Genomic DNA, 15,589 nt, shown 5'->3' with positions numbered 1-15,589 from the left:
AGAGAGACCCTTGATGTCTGTCCAGCACATCGCTGCCCAGTTTGTCAAGTGAGTCCTTTAACAGGCGTTAGGCCCCAACTTATATATTCGGGAGGCCTAACACCTGTTTTAGGTGTCCGCCCGGGATGATTAAAAAATGGGCCCCACGAAGTTGGCAGCGGGACCAATGCCTGCTCAGAGAGGGCACAGGCTGTTCTGCGGCTAAAATGGTACAAATTGCATCCATTTTACGTTCGAAAATTGGACACAATGCATACCAATTTCTACCCCCAGTCTCACCATCACAGAAATATTCCAATTTGTCCTTCTCTGATCCAAAGTGGATGACCTCATACTTCCCCACATTGCACTCCACCTGCCATAGTTTTGCCCACTCACTTAGTTTGTCATATGTCCCTTTGTTACTTCCTGTTCCCAGCCACACAACTTACTGTGCCTCCTAACTTGGTATCATCTGCAAACTTGGATATATAACTCTATTCCTTCATCTAAGTCATTAATATATATGTGCAAAACTGAGCCCACAGTACAGATCCCTAGGGAACGCCACTTGTCACATCCCGCCAATCAGAGAATGAACCTTTATCCCTGCTCTCTGTCTCCTACCTCCCAATCAAATTATCAACCAATTTCACAAGGTTCCCTCCAATTCCGTGCACTCTCATTTTTGCTAATAACCTCTTGTCCAGAACTTTATCAAATGCCTTCTGGAAGTCCATATATTCAACATTCATTTACACTCCCCTATCTACCATGCTAGTGATTTCCTCAAAAAAACTGAACTAGGTTAGTCAGGCATGACCTACCCTTCAGAAATCCATCTTTGATCAACTGATACTTGTCCAAGTGCTCAGTCACTCTGGGGGCAATTTTAATTTAACATACCCATCGGGAAACTGACGAGATCAGGTGCAACGCTGGTTTTACACCCCACCTGATTTTACTCTCCACTGAAGTCAATGGAGAGTAATATTGGACCCGGTATAAAACTGGCGTTACACCCGATGTGGGTTTCCCGCCCAGCAAGTTAGGTTTAAATTACCCCCCTCCATCTCTGATGATAGATTCCAGTAACTTCCCCACAATTGATGTTAAACTTACTGGTCTCTGTCCCTCCCTTCTAAAATAATAGAATGACATTTGCAATTTTCCAATCCAAAGGCACAATTCTTGAATCTAGAGAAATTAGGACTAACGTACCTACAATTTCCTCACCTATTTCTTTAAATACCCTGGGGTGGAAACCATCAGGTCCTGGTGATTTGTCTATCTTAAGTCCCATTATTTTCTCCTTTACTATTGTTTTACCTAAATCCACTAAGTTCCATCTTTGACATTTTTTAGGTTCCCTTGCACTGCTGGTATTTTGTCCTTTTCCTCCACTGTGAAATCGGATACAAAGTACTCATTTAACAAGTCTGCCTCTTTCTTACTGGTCATTATTTATTACTTGAGACCACATTCCAATACACATAAAACTGTCAAGAATTATATGATTGTACTAGAATTAATTACTGTGGCCTAAATACAATTAGAGTGCATTCTCATGGAATGATAAGTGCTAGGATCATTTTTTTTTATTGGCAAGGGTAGTGCACATTTAAGAACAGCCTATATTTCAGATTTTACCAAAAAAGGTTAGATTGGGTAAGCCCTAATTCAAATATTTGTTGCATCTTACCATTTTAATGATAAGAATTCATCAACCAAACATTTAATAACATTTTAATTTGAATTAAATTAACACGTCTTAATATGTGTTTGTTTAGCCATTATTAAATTTCTGAACAACTCATCTCTATTTCATGCAAGACACTGATAAATTATGGCATGCCTCCTTATAGCTACACTTAAAACTTTAAACACAGGGTGCAAAAGTAATTGAAAAATGAAGTAGCATTTAGCAGTCAGATGGAAAGATTGGTCAGATGGATTATTCATCGTGCACCTTCCCACAAGTAATATGGTCTCTAATACAGGGCTCAATGCACACTATCTATATGGCTTCATAGGGAACTTTTTGTGAAGCTACCGGCAAAGGCACAATACACAATGTTTTCCTTTAGAATGAATTAGACACAGAAATCAGACGTGGTTACCAACCTTGTGCTGAAACAGAGGCGCGTCTGCAGTTAGACTGCAGACTGAGACATCTTACATCAGGCTGCTGTCTACCAGCCACCTTTAGGCCAGAGTTGGTGTCCAGGATGTTCTCATTGGTTTCATTCTTTTCAGAGGCATAAGAGCCATCGGGAGATCTGAGAAAGTGCGAAGGGAGCTGAAGTTCCACTCCATACTCCTTCTGTCCAACAAGAGATTTGGGGAGCTTTATTACCTGTGGAAGAATTTAAAATAAAAGCTTTCCTTCTGAAAGTTTATCATATGCTCTTTAATATTTTTTTCTGATTATGCCTCTGTGAAGCACCTAGGGACATTTTACAACATTGAAGGCAATATATAAATGCAAGTAGTTGTTGATGCAACTGAAGAAAAAATGTATTAAACTGCATCAACTATACTATAATAGGTACAGGAAAACCTAATAGAATAGCATTATATATTAATGCCCTGTCTTCATTTATAATGGAAACTGCCTATGTAAACTCGTCACTCTGTGATTACACCCACCTCCCAGTGGAGGTGCTGCAGTGGAGGTAATTATAGCCTGACAAGTTTACATAGGGAGTTACCATTATAAATATGGACATAGGAATTTATAATCGTAAAGTTGAAATGTGACAAAAACGTAACAATGGGAAGTAACGCCTGTGTGAGGACCCCTCTCCCAAAATTGGCATAAACTGGGCAAAGCATGTGCCGCAAATGCTCCACTCAGTGTTTCCGGGCCAACAGCACCTTAACCAATGGCCATTAAAGAGACCACTGGAGGTCGCCGATGAAAAGGTAAGTTAACTTTTTTTTGCTTCTGTTAATACAGAGCCAACAGTGCAGATTTACCGGAGTGATGTCAGGGCATAAAGGGCTAAATTATGAGGATAAGTTGCATAAACTTGGGTTGTATTGCTTGAACTTGGAAGGTTGAGGGGTGATCTGATCGAGGTGTTTAAAATGATAAAGGGATTCGATAGGGTGGATACAGAGAAACTATTTCCTGTGGTGGGGGAATCCAGAACAATGGGGCACAATGTTAAAATTAGAGCTAGGAGTGAGATCAGGAAGCACTTTTTCACACAAAGGGTAGTGGAAATCTGGAACTCTCTCCTCCAAAAAGACTGTGGTTGCTGGGCTAATTGAATTGTTCAAGACTGAGAGCGATAGATTTTTGTTAGGTAAGGCTATCAAGGGATATGGATCAAAGGTGGGTAAATGGAGTTGAGGTACAGTTTAGCCATGATCTGATTGAATGGTGGAACAGGTATGAGTGGCTGAATAGCCTACTGTCCCTACGTTCCATTGATGAGGCCTGGCATTCTTGGAAACCCAGCCAATCTGAAAAAGTGAAGCGCCCTCTCTTGCTGCTGACCATTATCTTCTGAAAAAGTGATTAAGTCCTTCTCCCTAGCAAACGGTATATCAGTGAGCTGATGAATGCAATGCTAATCCAAAGCATGTCCCCCAAGGCAGCTTGGAAGAAACCAGTTACATAGATGTTCAAGACAGTAGTAACATTTACTGTCTCAGACAAAACCATCCCAGTTCAAGAAGTGGTTTGCATATCTGATGCAGGAGTCGGCCAGTTCCGAGACTGTTGAGTAGAATGGGCCTATACTCTCTGGAGTTTAGATGAGAGGTGATCTCATTGAAACATATAAGATTATGAGGGGGCTTGACAGGGTAGATGCTGAGAGATTGTTTCTCCTGGCTGAAGAGTCTAGAACTAGAGGGCGTAATCGCAGGATACGGGGTCGGCCATTCAAGACTGAGATGAGGAGGAATTTCTTCACGCAGAGGGTTGTGAATATTTGGAATTCTCTACCCCAGAGGGCTGTGGATGCTCAGTCGTTGAATATATTCAAGGCTGAGATGGATAGATTTTTGGACTCTAGGGGAATCAAGGGATATGGGGATCGGGCAGGAAAGTGGAGTTGAGGTCGAAGATCAGCCATGATCTTATTGAATGGCGGAGCAGGCTCGAGGGGACGTATGGCCTACTCCTGCTCCTATTTCTTATGTTCTTATGTTTCTCTGGTGATGCATTGGTGGTGAAGTAAGAGCTCTTGGATGTGCCAAGTAACTGCGCTGTTGCATGTATAACCTGCCTCCTTGCATATAGACGCAGGTCCCACTGATCCTCCTACGATCCAGGTACACCTGCCTCTGCTCAAGTCTGTAGGACATTCCGCATTATCGATCTCTGAAGGCAAGAGGAATTCCAAAGCAATGCCCATCCAATAGAGTCGGCAGGGAGGGGGGGAGCTTTAATGTTGAAAGGCAATTCCCATGAATGGTAGATAGTGACCAAATGAAAAGGAGAAATCAGCAGTAAACTGCAAAATCGGCAACAAAAGAAATGACCAAAAAAACGACAGCAAAAATTAACCAGAAAAGGCCATACAAATGCAACTTCACGGTCACTCCCAACACCAAGGGATATTTGGCTTTAAGAACCTAAGTTCTGAAGACCAGGAAGTAATTTTGTAAGTGTAGGTGTAATATACAGGCATACAGCAATGTTTGAGGAGCAAAAGATTGGGAAATGCAAGTGAGGGGGGCGGGGGGGGGGGGCCCATCCAAATTTACATATCTTTTGAGGCTATAATGATGCTCGCGCATCCTAGTGAGCCTCTTGAGCTTCCATCACTGCCTGGTCGGAAAATAGTGGGCAGCATGATCCCACTGTATTTTCGATGCACCAACTCAGCTTCTGGTTTTGCACCTTCTCCACGTCTGGAATACACACATATGCTGGCCCATCGGAGTGGAAAATCTCCCCTAATATAAACAGTTACATGGAAGCCTGCTCTGTCTGATCCACCCATTCTCTGCACTGAAGGAAACTGTGTTGAATCTAATCATTGTGTAGTGAAAAATGTTGAACAACATTTCTACGGAAATGAAACATTATTCAGTTTCTAAGAATAAGGAAATTTGATTCTTACAGGGAAAAATAGTACAAACATTTCAATACCGTCTTGGCAACCTTGGGCTCGATATTAACCTCCCTCCCAACGAGGGGTGAAAGACTTAAATACGGGGAACACGCCTCCAAAACGCCGCACACACACCCACCGCCTTTTTTACGGCGGCAGATATCAGGGCGTCCGAGTCTCCCACCGTGGAGAGGTGAGACGCCTCATTAACATATTTAAATCGGGCTCCCAGTGCAGTGCAATTAGGAGCCCGATTTAAAATTCACTGCTGCTGCGCAGGTTTCCCCGGGGTCAGGAAATCCGGCAGTGAAAGGAAGGTGGGAGCTGCCAGCTCCACGAGGTCAGCGACTCTCTCAGCACTCCCTGTAGGCCATGAGGAGCCTTCAGCCTCCCGCTTCCCGATCGCCGACCTTTGTTCCCTGCTCCACATCATGGCCTCTCTCCCCCATCCACATCGCGACCCCACCCCTCCCCACGATCGCCGCCCCCGCCCCCCCCACCCAACCAGCCCCGATTGCCAACCTTCCCGCCACCCGATTTCCAGCCTCCTGCTGCTAGTTTTCCCTCTCGGCCACCGGCCTGGCTGCCAGTTTGGCTGGTGGCCGAGCGGGAAATGGATCAAAAATATGATAATGAGATCCTGCCGTTAAAGGTCGGCAGGATCTCCGTGTCCCCTGCCTTGCCGGGTTCTTCAGCCGTTTTCAACCACCCCGGCACCCTCCCCACAAACATCGGGGCCCTTATGTTAGACTTCTTAGATAAATAACAGTAGCGAGGGCTTCTGTCCTTCAGTTTCATACCCACTGCTGCCTCCTGACACTGTGCTGTATCATCTATCCCAGAGGGTGGGACAGTCAGACCTTCTCCAGTGTTGTTTTCTAACACAGTAGGCCGGCTCTTGTTGCGAAAATAACGGCGTGTTAACGACACACGTTGTTGTTCATGTGCAAATTGGCCAGCAAATTCAGGGTATCAAGAGATACGCCGTGAATTGCGAATCTCCAGAAATTGCTGGTCCATTCACGATGCTCCACCATTTGCTTCGCACAAGCGGCATCTCACCCTTAGCCTCCCCGCTATTTTTAAGAACTTGCTGGATTTGCATGTTTATTCACATTAAACTCGCCGCAGAACGTTAAGTCTGGTAAGTAACAGCGTAAGTACCTTTTTTAAAACGTTGTTAATGCAATGCCAAATTATTATATTTTTTTCTTACTTTTCCTTGCTGGCTCTTTTTTCTCTCTCTCTTAATCCAATCTTTCTTTCCCTCTCTTCATTTCTCTTTCTGTACCTGATTTGACATTGAATTCACCCTCCTTCTTAATCATTCCCTCTGTTTCTTTCTCAATCCTTAATTCTCATTGGGTAAGCAGATAGACTGTTGGTCCTGTCGTTCACTAAGGTCCCCGTTGCCCCTCGCTGCACTGTTATCAGCTTGCACTTCCAGCAAGTTAGGAAGCAAAAATTGTTGAGCTGAAGGATGCAGAAAAAGTCTAACTAATGCCCCACCCTAGTAGTGTTTTTTCCCTTTGCAAAGAAAGTGGCACACTCAAAGCAATGGCCTTCCACTGCAGCCCGGGAAGATGAAAATATGATACAATTTAAAGACCATAAAGTCCAAATTGTCATGATGTGTGAAATTGGAGGTGCGATTCCATCTTTTGCCACTCAGCCTTCCACCATAAATTCACATGGCCAATCTTTATTACGGTGGAACCTATACACAAGCTTTTATGGTATACAGTTCATCGCTGATCAATAGAGGGTATTATATTATGTTAATTTGATTTCTTATTATTAAAATCTTTAATCTTTGTAAGATATAAATTTGATAGATTACATATTTGTTTCAATGATAATTATCTCATTTAAACTAACTCATATGTCCTCTGTGTAATACTGATGTATTAAATATATTTGTATTGATTTGGGATTGTGACACTATTGCATTTTTTATATGTTAATCATCACAGTTATAGGAACCAGATGGCACAATGGTTTAGAATACTGCCCTTTCACCTCTAGACCTGGGTTTAAAGTCAGACTGATGGATTCAAGGATCTTAAGTGAAATGAATCTAAATCCAGGACCAAACCCTCCCCCAATAAATGACAATTTTGCCTCATAATATTTTTAGAATTAGAATCCAAAATTAGATCAGTGAACCAGGTTTAAATACCAAGTAGATATTACATTCTAGTAAACTATAAAAGAACAGCTAGCTGTACTGTTATAGATTTCTCACATTTCAATCTAGTGTCTTTCTCACTTCCCATCTCCCCATCTTTCTTTTATAAATCTCATAAACCCACATCACAAATTTTTAGCTGATTTGCAGATTAGTTGTGCCTGATAAAGTGGGCATAACCAATCAGGAAAAGGAGCAGAGATACATGGCGTATGACCTCCACCCTTTTTATACCATGTCCAAGTTCTCAATAGCAGTTTTCAAAGTTGGCAAAAATAACCTGCTAGTTTGCCGTTGGATCCATGCACATGAGGGATGAATTGTATCTTGGCCTAGGCATGCAATGTCGCAGCTTGCATGCTGGCAAAGCCCCATTTCACGTGCCTGCTCATATAAAATGGGTGTCTAGGGTTGCTACGAGCAGTGCTGTTCACAGAAGTAGATTCAAAGAGCTTCAGAAGGCTATTTCTTGCTATTGTTTGGTTTTCTCTTGAGGTCACTAAAATGGCCAGTAGTCTTTGTGACAATTGCATTAGCAACGTTGCTTTTCCACTTACAACCACCACAGCAGCACATGCTTTCTGGAACAATAAGAGGAAGACCAATGGCGGGATACCACTCAAGTTAGGGTGCATCAGAGGTGCTTTGCACACACCCACAGGAACACCCACAGAGTCACATTTACAGACAGAAGCACACATACCTCAATTTGTGGAGGCTGCAAATCAGATTCACAAGGGAGACTGTGGCAGAATTGTGCTACATGCTGCATGGTAGTTTGCAGATAACTCCTTCACAGGCTGTCAAGGTCACAAACACCCTTAACTTTAATGCTTTGAAATCATTCTAAGCTGCCACAGAGGACAGCAATGACATAAGCCAACCATTTGTCCATGTATGTATTAAGCAAGTCCGCAATGCATCTCTTTCACCCTGGATGATAGTAATCTGCTGCAGTGAGGCTTCACCGTAGAGGCCCTGGAAAAGAAAGACGCTCAGGAGTAGATTTCCCCCGGTACAGACTTCAGGTGGCCAGTTGGGGGAGCATGCCCACCAGCCACCCAATAGTCCCGGCAGGAGGCCCAGTCCATTTTGAGGGCTGGGCCTCATTAGCATTTGGCCGATGAGCTGCGGGTGGAAATCAAGCGCCCTGGGCATCCCACTGACTCCAGGCCACCGCAATATTTGGGGGCCCACCCAGACACCAGGCCAGAAGAAGGTAGTTCCATAGGGGGGATGTCCGATGTCAGGAGGGGGAGTGACAGATGCCCAGGCTGATTTTATAGAGCTTGGACAAAAATGCAGCAAAACTTACCTGTGATCTCCACTATGGCTGGACCACCAAATGATACTGGGCAGAAGGTGCGATTTGCACATTAAAAGGGCCTATCGCCACTCTTATGTGGACCCTCCAGCCGGCCAGCGGTAGACTCAAGGGACACTGCGGCAGTGACAGTGACGGTAGGAATAGGGCGGTAAGTCACTCCCCACCATTCTCGGAGTGCTGAAGAAGCTGAGGATCAGATCCCATTGCTGGCTTTGTCAGCCATTCAGCAAGCTCTCAAAGAGAAAGAAGAGCTGAAAGTCTGCCCACTGCGCTCACTACAGGCAGATATTGCGGTCCCCCATTCTCCACTACGGGCAGATATTGCGGTCCCCCATTCTCCACTACAGGCAGATATTGCAGTTCCCCATTCTCCACTACAGGCAGATATTGCGGTCCCCCATCCTCCACTACAGGCAGATATTGCGGTCCCCCATTCTCCACTACAGGGAGATATTGCGGTCCCCCATTCTCCACTACGGGCAGATATTGCGGTTCCCCATTCTCAACTACAGGCAGATATTGCGGTCCCCCATTCTCCACTACAGGCAGATATTGCAGTTCCCCATTCTCCACTACGGGCAGATATTGCAGTTCCCCATTCTCCACTACAGGGAGATATTGCGGTCCCCCATTCTCCACACGGACTGCAGCGGTTCAAGAAGGCGGCTCACCACCACCTTCTCGAGGGCAATTAGGGATGGGCAATAAATGCCGGCCTTGCCAGCGACGCCCACATCCCGTGAACGAATAAAATTTAAAAAAAATAAAAAAAACTACGGGCAGATATTGCAGTTCCCCATTCTCCACTACGGGCAGATATTGCAGTTCCCCATTCTCCACTACAGGGAGATATTGCGGTCCCCCATTCTCCACTACGGGCAGATATTGCAGTTCCCCATTCTCCACTACAGGCAGATATTGCGGTCCCCCATTCTCCACTACGGGCAGATATTGCAGTCCCCCATTCTCCACTACGGGCAGATATTGCGGTCCCCCATTCTCCAGTACACTTCTGAGATTCCCCGGCAACAGGGCCCTCTGGCTGCTGCTGGAGGACAGCAATTGGGCTCCAAGCCCGAAGATCAGCCATGGCTATAGGAGGGCGGGGCAGACTGTATCTGAACTGAAGTGGTGATTTTCCAATCTTCGGGTGTTCCTGGGACCCCGTAATCTTCCATGTTATAAAGGATACCAGCACAAGCCCCACTGCCAGGTGTTTTATGATGCTCCTCCATTTGGACACCCCATGGATACAGTTAGAGGAAAGTTAGGCAGGAAAATAGGAATGCCCCCTCCTGCCTCATTAGCATCATATTGCTGGCTGGGCCTATCCCTATCACACAAGCACTGGCCCAGGTCAGGTGCGTCACTTTGGGAAAGCCCTGGAATTCCTGGGGCAGCGTTGTGGGGGCATGGAGCAGACACAACTGGTGTCTGCCCCCATTTTCCCTTTGCTGTACCTGGGGAATTGAGGGACAATGAAGAGGAAATTCTACCCCTTTAGCTTTAACTTAATATTAATATGGATTATGTAACTGCTACTTTAAAGAAAACTTTAAACACACAAAGTGCCAGATTAAACACACAAAGTACCAGATTAATTAAGCAATGAAAGACACCCTTTAAGGAATAGTGTAATGTGTTAATAGTAACTGAAACTCATCAGTTGATAGACCTCCAAAGGTGACGGTGTTATAACTGTTACTGAAATGCAGCTCCATTAGAATCACAATTACCATTTTCACAATTCTGTACCTGAAAATAGAGGTTGCACAGCCAGTGGTCTATATCCGATGATATAAGGATCTCGATTTTTCTGAATTCATCTATTTTGGAGTCCCTGTGACCCCTTAAAAAGGGACATTTAAATTTTCCTTCTAAAATCTCAAGCTGGCTGTTGCAGATGGGAAATGCACCCCACCCCACTGCCCGGTCAATACTGCTACTCATTCCATGGAGCAGAAAGAGTTCAAAGATTAGGGCCATTTCTGGTTGAACATCATTTTCAGAAGGTAAAACCTAGGGGGAGAAAAAAATATTACGCAATTACAAATCTCCAGCTTTACGTTTATGTTAAAATTGCTTCTAAAGACATTATGGAAAAGTCTGAAGCAGGGAACAAGGCACAAGCTCACTTCAATGGGCTGGTAAACTAAAATTGTGCAATTCATCTGGGGAGAAGATTTCCACTGCTCCTTATTCACAGTGAAATCATTAACACATATACAAAGGTTGCATTTACAAACAATAAAATCCCTCTCCTCTCCTCCCCCCTTCCCAACACTTGGGGTTATAGCCATGGGAGGCAATTGCTTTGCATTTTTCCTATCCTCTCTCTAGCTTCACTTCTATTTTAACAAAGAGATTCTGACATTTCCCCCCACCCCCCTCCCCTGCATTTTCTCCCCTCTTCACAGGCTGCCCTCTTTGGTTGGAGGGGCTCCGATGATTCATTTTGCAGAGATGTACATAGATACTGTTATTGCAACATCTTGACTGCCATGTCAGAAGGCACACATGTGCAATGCAGGAAGGCAATCTTCCCGAGCTAGATTTCTCCTGCCTTCCCGGACAACTTGAGCAAGGCGGGCAAACTCGATCCCCAGGAGAAACGGATTGCCTATGTCAGTGAACCCAGGACTCCTAATTGGAATTCCGGAATTCTCATGTTTTAGCCACTGGGTGACCCCACAAAGAGACTTTTAATTACAAAGATCGATTTCTAAATTAGCTATAGTGCATTATTCAGTAATTCAGCAGAAATCAAGAACACAGACTTTATTAACGTTATATGTCAAATACTATTGTGCTCTTAAACACTGTCAATCTGATGTTTCATAAACATCAAAGCTTCAGTCTTAGTCCCTATCAATGACAGTCCACGAAATAAACAAGATATTTTAATTGCAAGTATTCACTTTCCTTTTTTGTGGTTGGTGAAATGCACTCTGTGTCCAATGAAGAGAAGGAAAGAGGGAAAATTAAATTCAGCCATCATATCTGATTCCATGAACAGCAGAAAGTTCACTTTGATGTGCACATTATTCAAAGCAATGACTCACACTGTACCTGCTTAACGAACAACCTGCTAATTTGGTTATCATTAATACTGTTCTATAGAATATTCTATAGCGACATGCTGTGAGTGAAGATGTAATGGAGTGTCAGTAAATGTTTGATAAGTGCTCCCAGTGTATAAGTGACTGCTGTATATAAAACAAATGCACTTGGTGGATGTTAAAACATAAAATCTTTCTCCTGCAGGGGTTTGGCGGCAGGATTTACTCTGCTATGAGATACACAATGGTCCAGAATTTGCTGGAAAAATAACAGCATGTGACCGACGCACAGAAAGTTAAGTCTAGTAATTAACAGCGTAGGTACCCTTTTAACAGCATGATAATTGTTAATAACTGCCAATCAACCTCTCTTGCCCATAAATTGAACAATTAAAAGTGTTGCGTCTCATTCCTTCAGGTTGTGAATTGGTGTTGGAGATTTTGAAAATGCCAAATTTGAAAAAAAATTTATTACTTTTCCTTTCTGTCTCTTTTCTTCTATCTCTTAATGCAATCTTTCCTTCCCTCTCTTTATTTCTTTCTGTAACTGATTTGACATTGAATTCACCCACTCTAATTCACCCTCCTTCGCTATGCCGTTATCAGCTCGCGCTTCCAGCAACTTTGTGGGCAAAGATTTTTAAAACCTAAACGTGCACAAACAAGTCTGACTAACAGGGCACGCTCCAGCAAAATCTGGGCAATTGTTGCACTTGGTTGTATGCAGTCCTTGCTGATTCTTAGACACATCAGGGTAGATTTATGTCTTCACCAACTGGACGGTAATCTGATGGAGCAGATCGCCCATTATAGAACGCCACCTGATTTTCATTCTGCTGAAATCAATAGAATGAAAACCAGGCTGGTTGCATATTGCAATTCGCTCCACCAGATTACTGTAAATCTACTCCATTGACTTACATTTCCTTAAGTGATACCAGTAGTATGCAAGGGCAGCAGACACATAAGAACACCATCACCCCCAAGTTCCTCTCCAAGTCACACACTATCCTGACTTGGACAAATATCCTTCATCGTTGCTAGGTCAAAATCCTGGAACTCCCTACCTAGCAGCACTGTGGGAGAACCTTCACCACACGGACTGCAGCAGTTCAAGAAGACGGCTCACCATCTTCTCAAGGGCAATTAGAGAAGGGCAATAAATGTCAGCCTTGCCAGCAACGTCCACATCCAGAAAATGAATTTTTTTAAAAACTTATTATTATTAAAAAGGCTATTTGGTCTACTTTGTCAGAAATATACCATGTGAGAACATCCTGCTAACTGGTGTAGGTGAGCAGTCCCACAGAAAGCCCTGTCTTCAGGGGTCATCCCTAGCGGTACTGGAGACAAATAGTTATTGTAAATTCTAAAGTGTGCAGCAGAACAGACGTTGACAGATAGAGAGAGAAAAACCTTCTGGAAAGTGTTGGACTCATCACACTGTGGGAATGAATACCTGAGGAGATATTAATCAGTTCTTGATAGTGCAGTTTTCCAAAAGTTCTTCATGGGCTTGAACAGTGAGCATGACAAATAACTACAAGGAAATGAACTATATTATTTATACATAGCTGTCTAAAGGCATTATACAACTGCTGGAGTATAAATCAAAAATAAAAACATGCTCATCTACTAATATGCTTTGTTTTTTAAAAAAATTACCAATTTGTAAATCAACAAGACTTTTTTCTTGTTCCGATATATTACAGTCCTGTCTCTAGCACTTTTAAGCTATCTGAGACCGGGGAAACATGGGAGGCAGTGTTGAGAAATCTGCAGAAATGACATTACATATTTCACTGTATTTGTATTTCATTTTATTCATAATAAAAAAATACCGTGCCCTTATAATAATGAATAATAGGTCTTGAGTGATTTATAGACAAGGATTAAATGTCAAGTTTGAAAAGTTGCTGTTTAAATCATGGTGGACCCCCTAGGGTGAATCACATGAAGTATCTGAATACAATCTGATCATCAGCGTTTGTTCAGATCCCTTATATAAATATAAAATAACTTAAATTATTGGATATTTTTTTCTAAATGCAGCAGTTCTTCTATCTGTAACAGCCAAAGTCCAAACTCACTTAGTCCAAAATGAAACATAGGAATAGAACATTCAAAAACATGAGTTTGGAAATTACATGTTGCAATTTCTAAACTTATATTACATAGAATGTACAGCACAGAAACAGGCCATTCAGCCCAACTGGTCTATGCCGGAGTTTATGCTCCACACGAGCCTCCTCCCACCATGCTTCATCTAAACCTATCAGCACATCCTTCTATTCCTTTCTCCCCCATGTACTTATCTAACTTCCCCTTAAATGCATCAAAATAAATGTAGAATAACATCTCTTAAAACAGCAAACAGAGGAATCTCCGATGTTAAGTGTTCATTTGATGGTATCACTCAGTGTAATTTCCAGACTACGAGAAGTTAATGTTTAAAATTTGTTTAAAGCCTCTAAGTAAACCACTGCTGACATTTATGTACCATATGAGAATCATCTTCATACACTGGACATGAAACACTTCTTTTATACATATGGTAAGCCTTTACGACATGTTAATGCAATATTGTAAAACGCTGCAGTACAATTTTACAGCAAAACAAAAAAAAACCTCAACTGGCAAAGTGTTTCTCTGCTCGTGGACACAATGGCCCAGAAAATACTCAGGTGGCAATCCCTGCAGTTGTGCCAGGATTGTGCCAACCAGTGCTCTCCAACATTGACCCCCATCAGAGTTTGCAGGGCCAACAGGAGCTATTTTAGCGCTCACCTGCCTCATGTGTGGTGAAACTGGGTGGTTGCATGCCACTGAAGAGGGATTGCCCAGGCCTGGACTCCATCAGTGGGGCCCATATACACCATCGTGAACTCTGTACATCTCATTTCTCTCGGCATTCCGGACCACCACTGAAATACAGAATCTCCTCCCCCCCCCCAACCCCCACCCCATTATTTGCCTTATAAGGGGCAGGTGGCAGTTCCGCTCCTTACAAGACAATACAGAAACTGGCAGAAATGGTGGAGACCTAACATAACCAGATCTCCCCCATTTCTTGGGGGTTTCTCAAGTTTCCCACCGAGGTCACGGCAGAAAACCAGTAGAACCTCTGCGGAATTGTGGCATTAGGGGTAAGGTCGAAGGCCTCCCCCAATCTCATGGTTGGTACCATCCTTTGCTTTTCATTCTTTATTTCCTTCTTCACTCTCTCATTCTTTCCCTACACATATGCATACACTGCAACACACCACAATGTCTTACAGTGTATAGCTCTGTTTCAAGGGTTGTCTTCCTGTTAGTGTTCTAAAAATATGTTCATCTGTTGCTCTAGGCTCCCAAGAGGAGGAGGTGGTTGAGTGCAATGACCAGCCTCAACCACTATCACTTGCGTCACCCACTCCTGCAGTGGCAAGTGCCAGCATAGGTTTATCCACAACAGGGGAGGACGGTTATTGAGTTGCAGAAGGGAGCACTTGGTGAAGCACAGAGCTTGAGTGAGGAGGAGCAAGCACAGGTGGAACTGCAAAAGCCTGCTGGCCAGAGGACCAGTTCAAGGGCTCTTTCAGCTGCTGAGCTCATGGATTGAGACCTCGCGGAACCTGCTTACGGAGTTTGGTAGCTCAGTATCAGTAGTTCATGCAGCCATTGGAGAGAGTGCCAAGCACCCTTTACAGTTTGGGAGCAACTACAGAGAAGTCCACAACCTAAATCTGTTCAGTACCGAAAGTGTGGCCACTTCAGGACCTTCTACAGTCCAGTTCCTCTTGGAGCCAGGCATAGCTCTGAGTGGGGTTCTCGGGACCTTGGGCTCCAACCTACAGTCTGTCTTTTTTGGATTCACCATGTTGGAAAACCAACTAACATAGGTCTTCAATAACCTCATTGCTGCCCCCGGTCTCCTCCCACACAGATTACTGAGAATGCTAAGGGAGTGCCCAGCACCAAGGGA

The 15,589-nt window shown here is 43.6% G+C and overlaps 1 protein-coding gene across 1 annotated transcript in view; it reads right to left on the bottom strand.

Annotated features, from left to right (window-relative positions):
- The window catches only part of ofcc1 (orofacial cleft 1 candidate 1), a 149,234-nt gene that overhangs the window by 111,883 nt on the left and 21,762 nt on the right, over window positions 1–15,589 (bottom strand). The window contains exons 4-5 of the mRNA XM_067977282.1: window positions 10,322–10,585; window positions 2,104–2,335 (exon numbers count right to left, since the gene is read on the bottom strand). Coding sequence (XP_067833383.1) covers window positions 2,104–2,335; window positions 10,322–10,585 — 496 coding nt within the window. The remainder of the gene's footprint in view (window positions 1–2,103; window positions 2,336–10,321; window positions 10,586–15,589) is intronic.

This window comes from Heptranchias perlo, chromosome 3, assembly GCF_035084215.1.
Source record: "Heptranchias perlo isolate sHepPer1 chromosome 3, sHepPer1.hap1, whole genome shotgun sequence".
NCBI classification, from domain to species: Eukaryota; Metazoa; Chordata; class Chondrichthyes; order Hexanchiformes; family Hexanchidae; genus Heptranchias; species Heptranchias perlo.
Note: the sequence above shows the minus strand (reverse complement) of the source record. Positions and strands in the feature narration are given on the sequence as shown.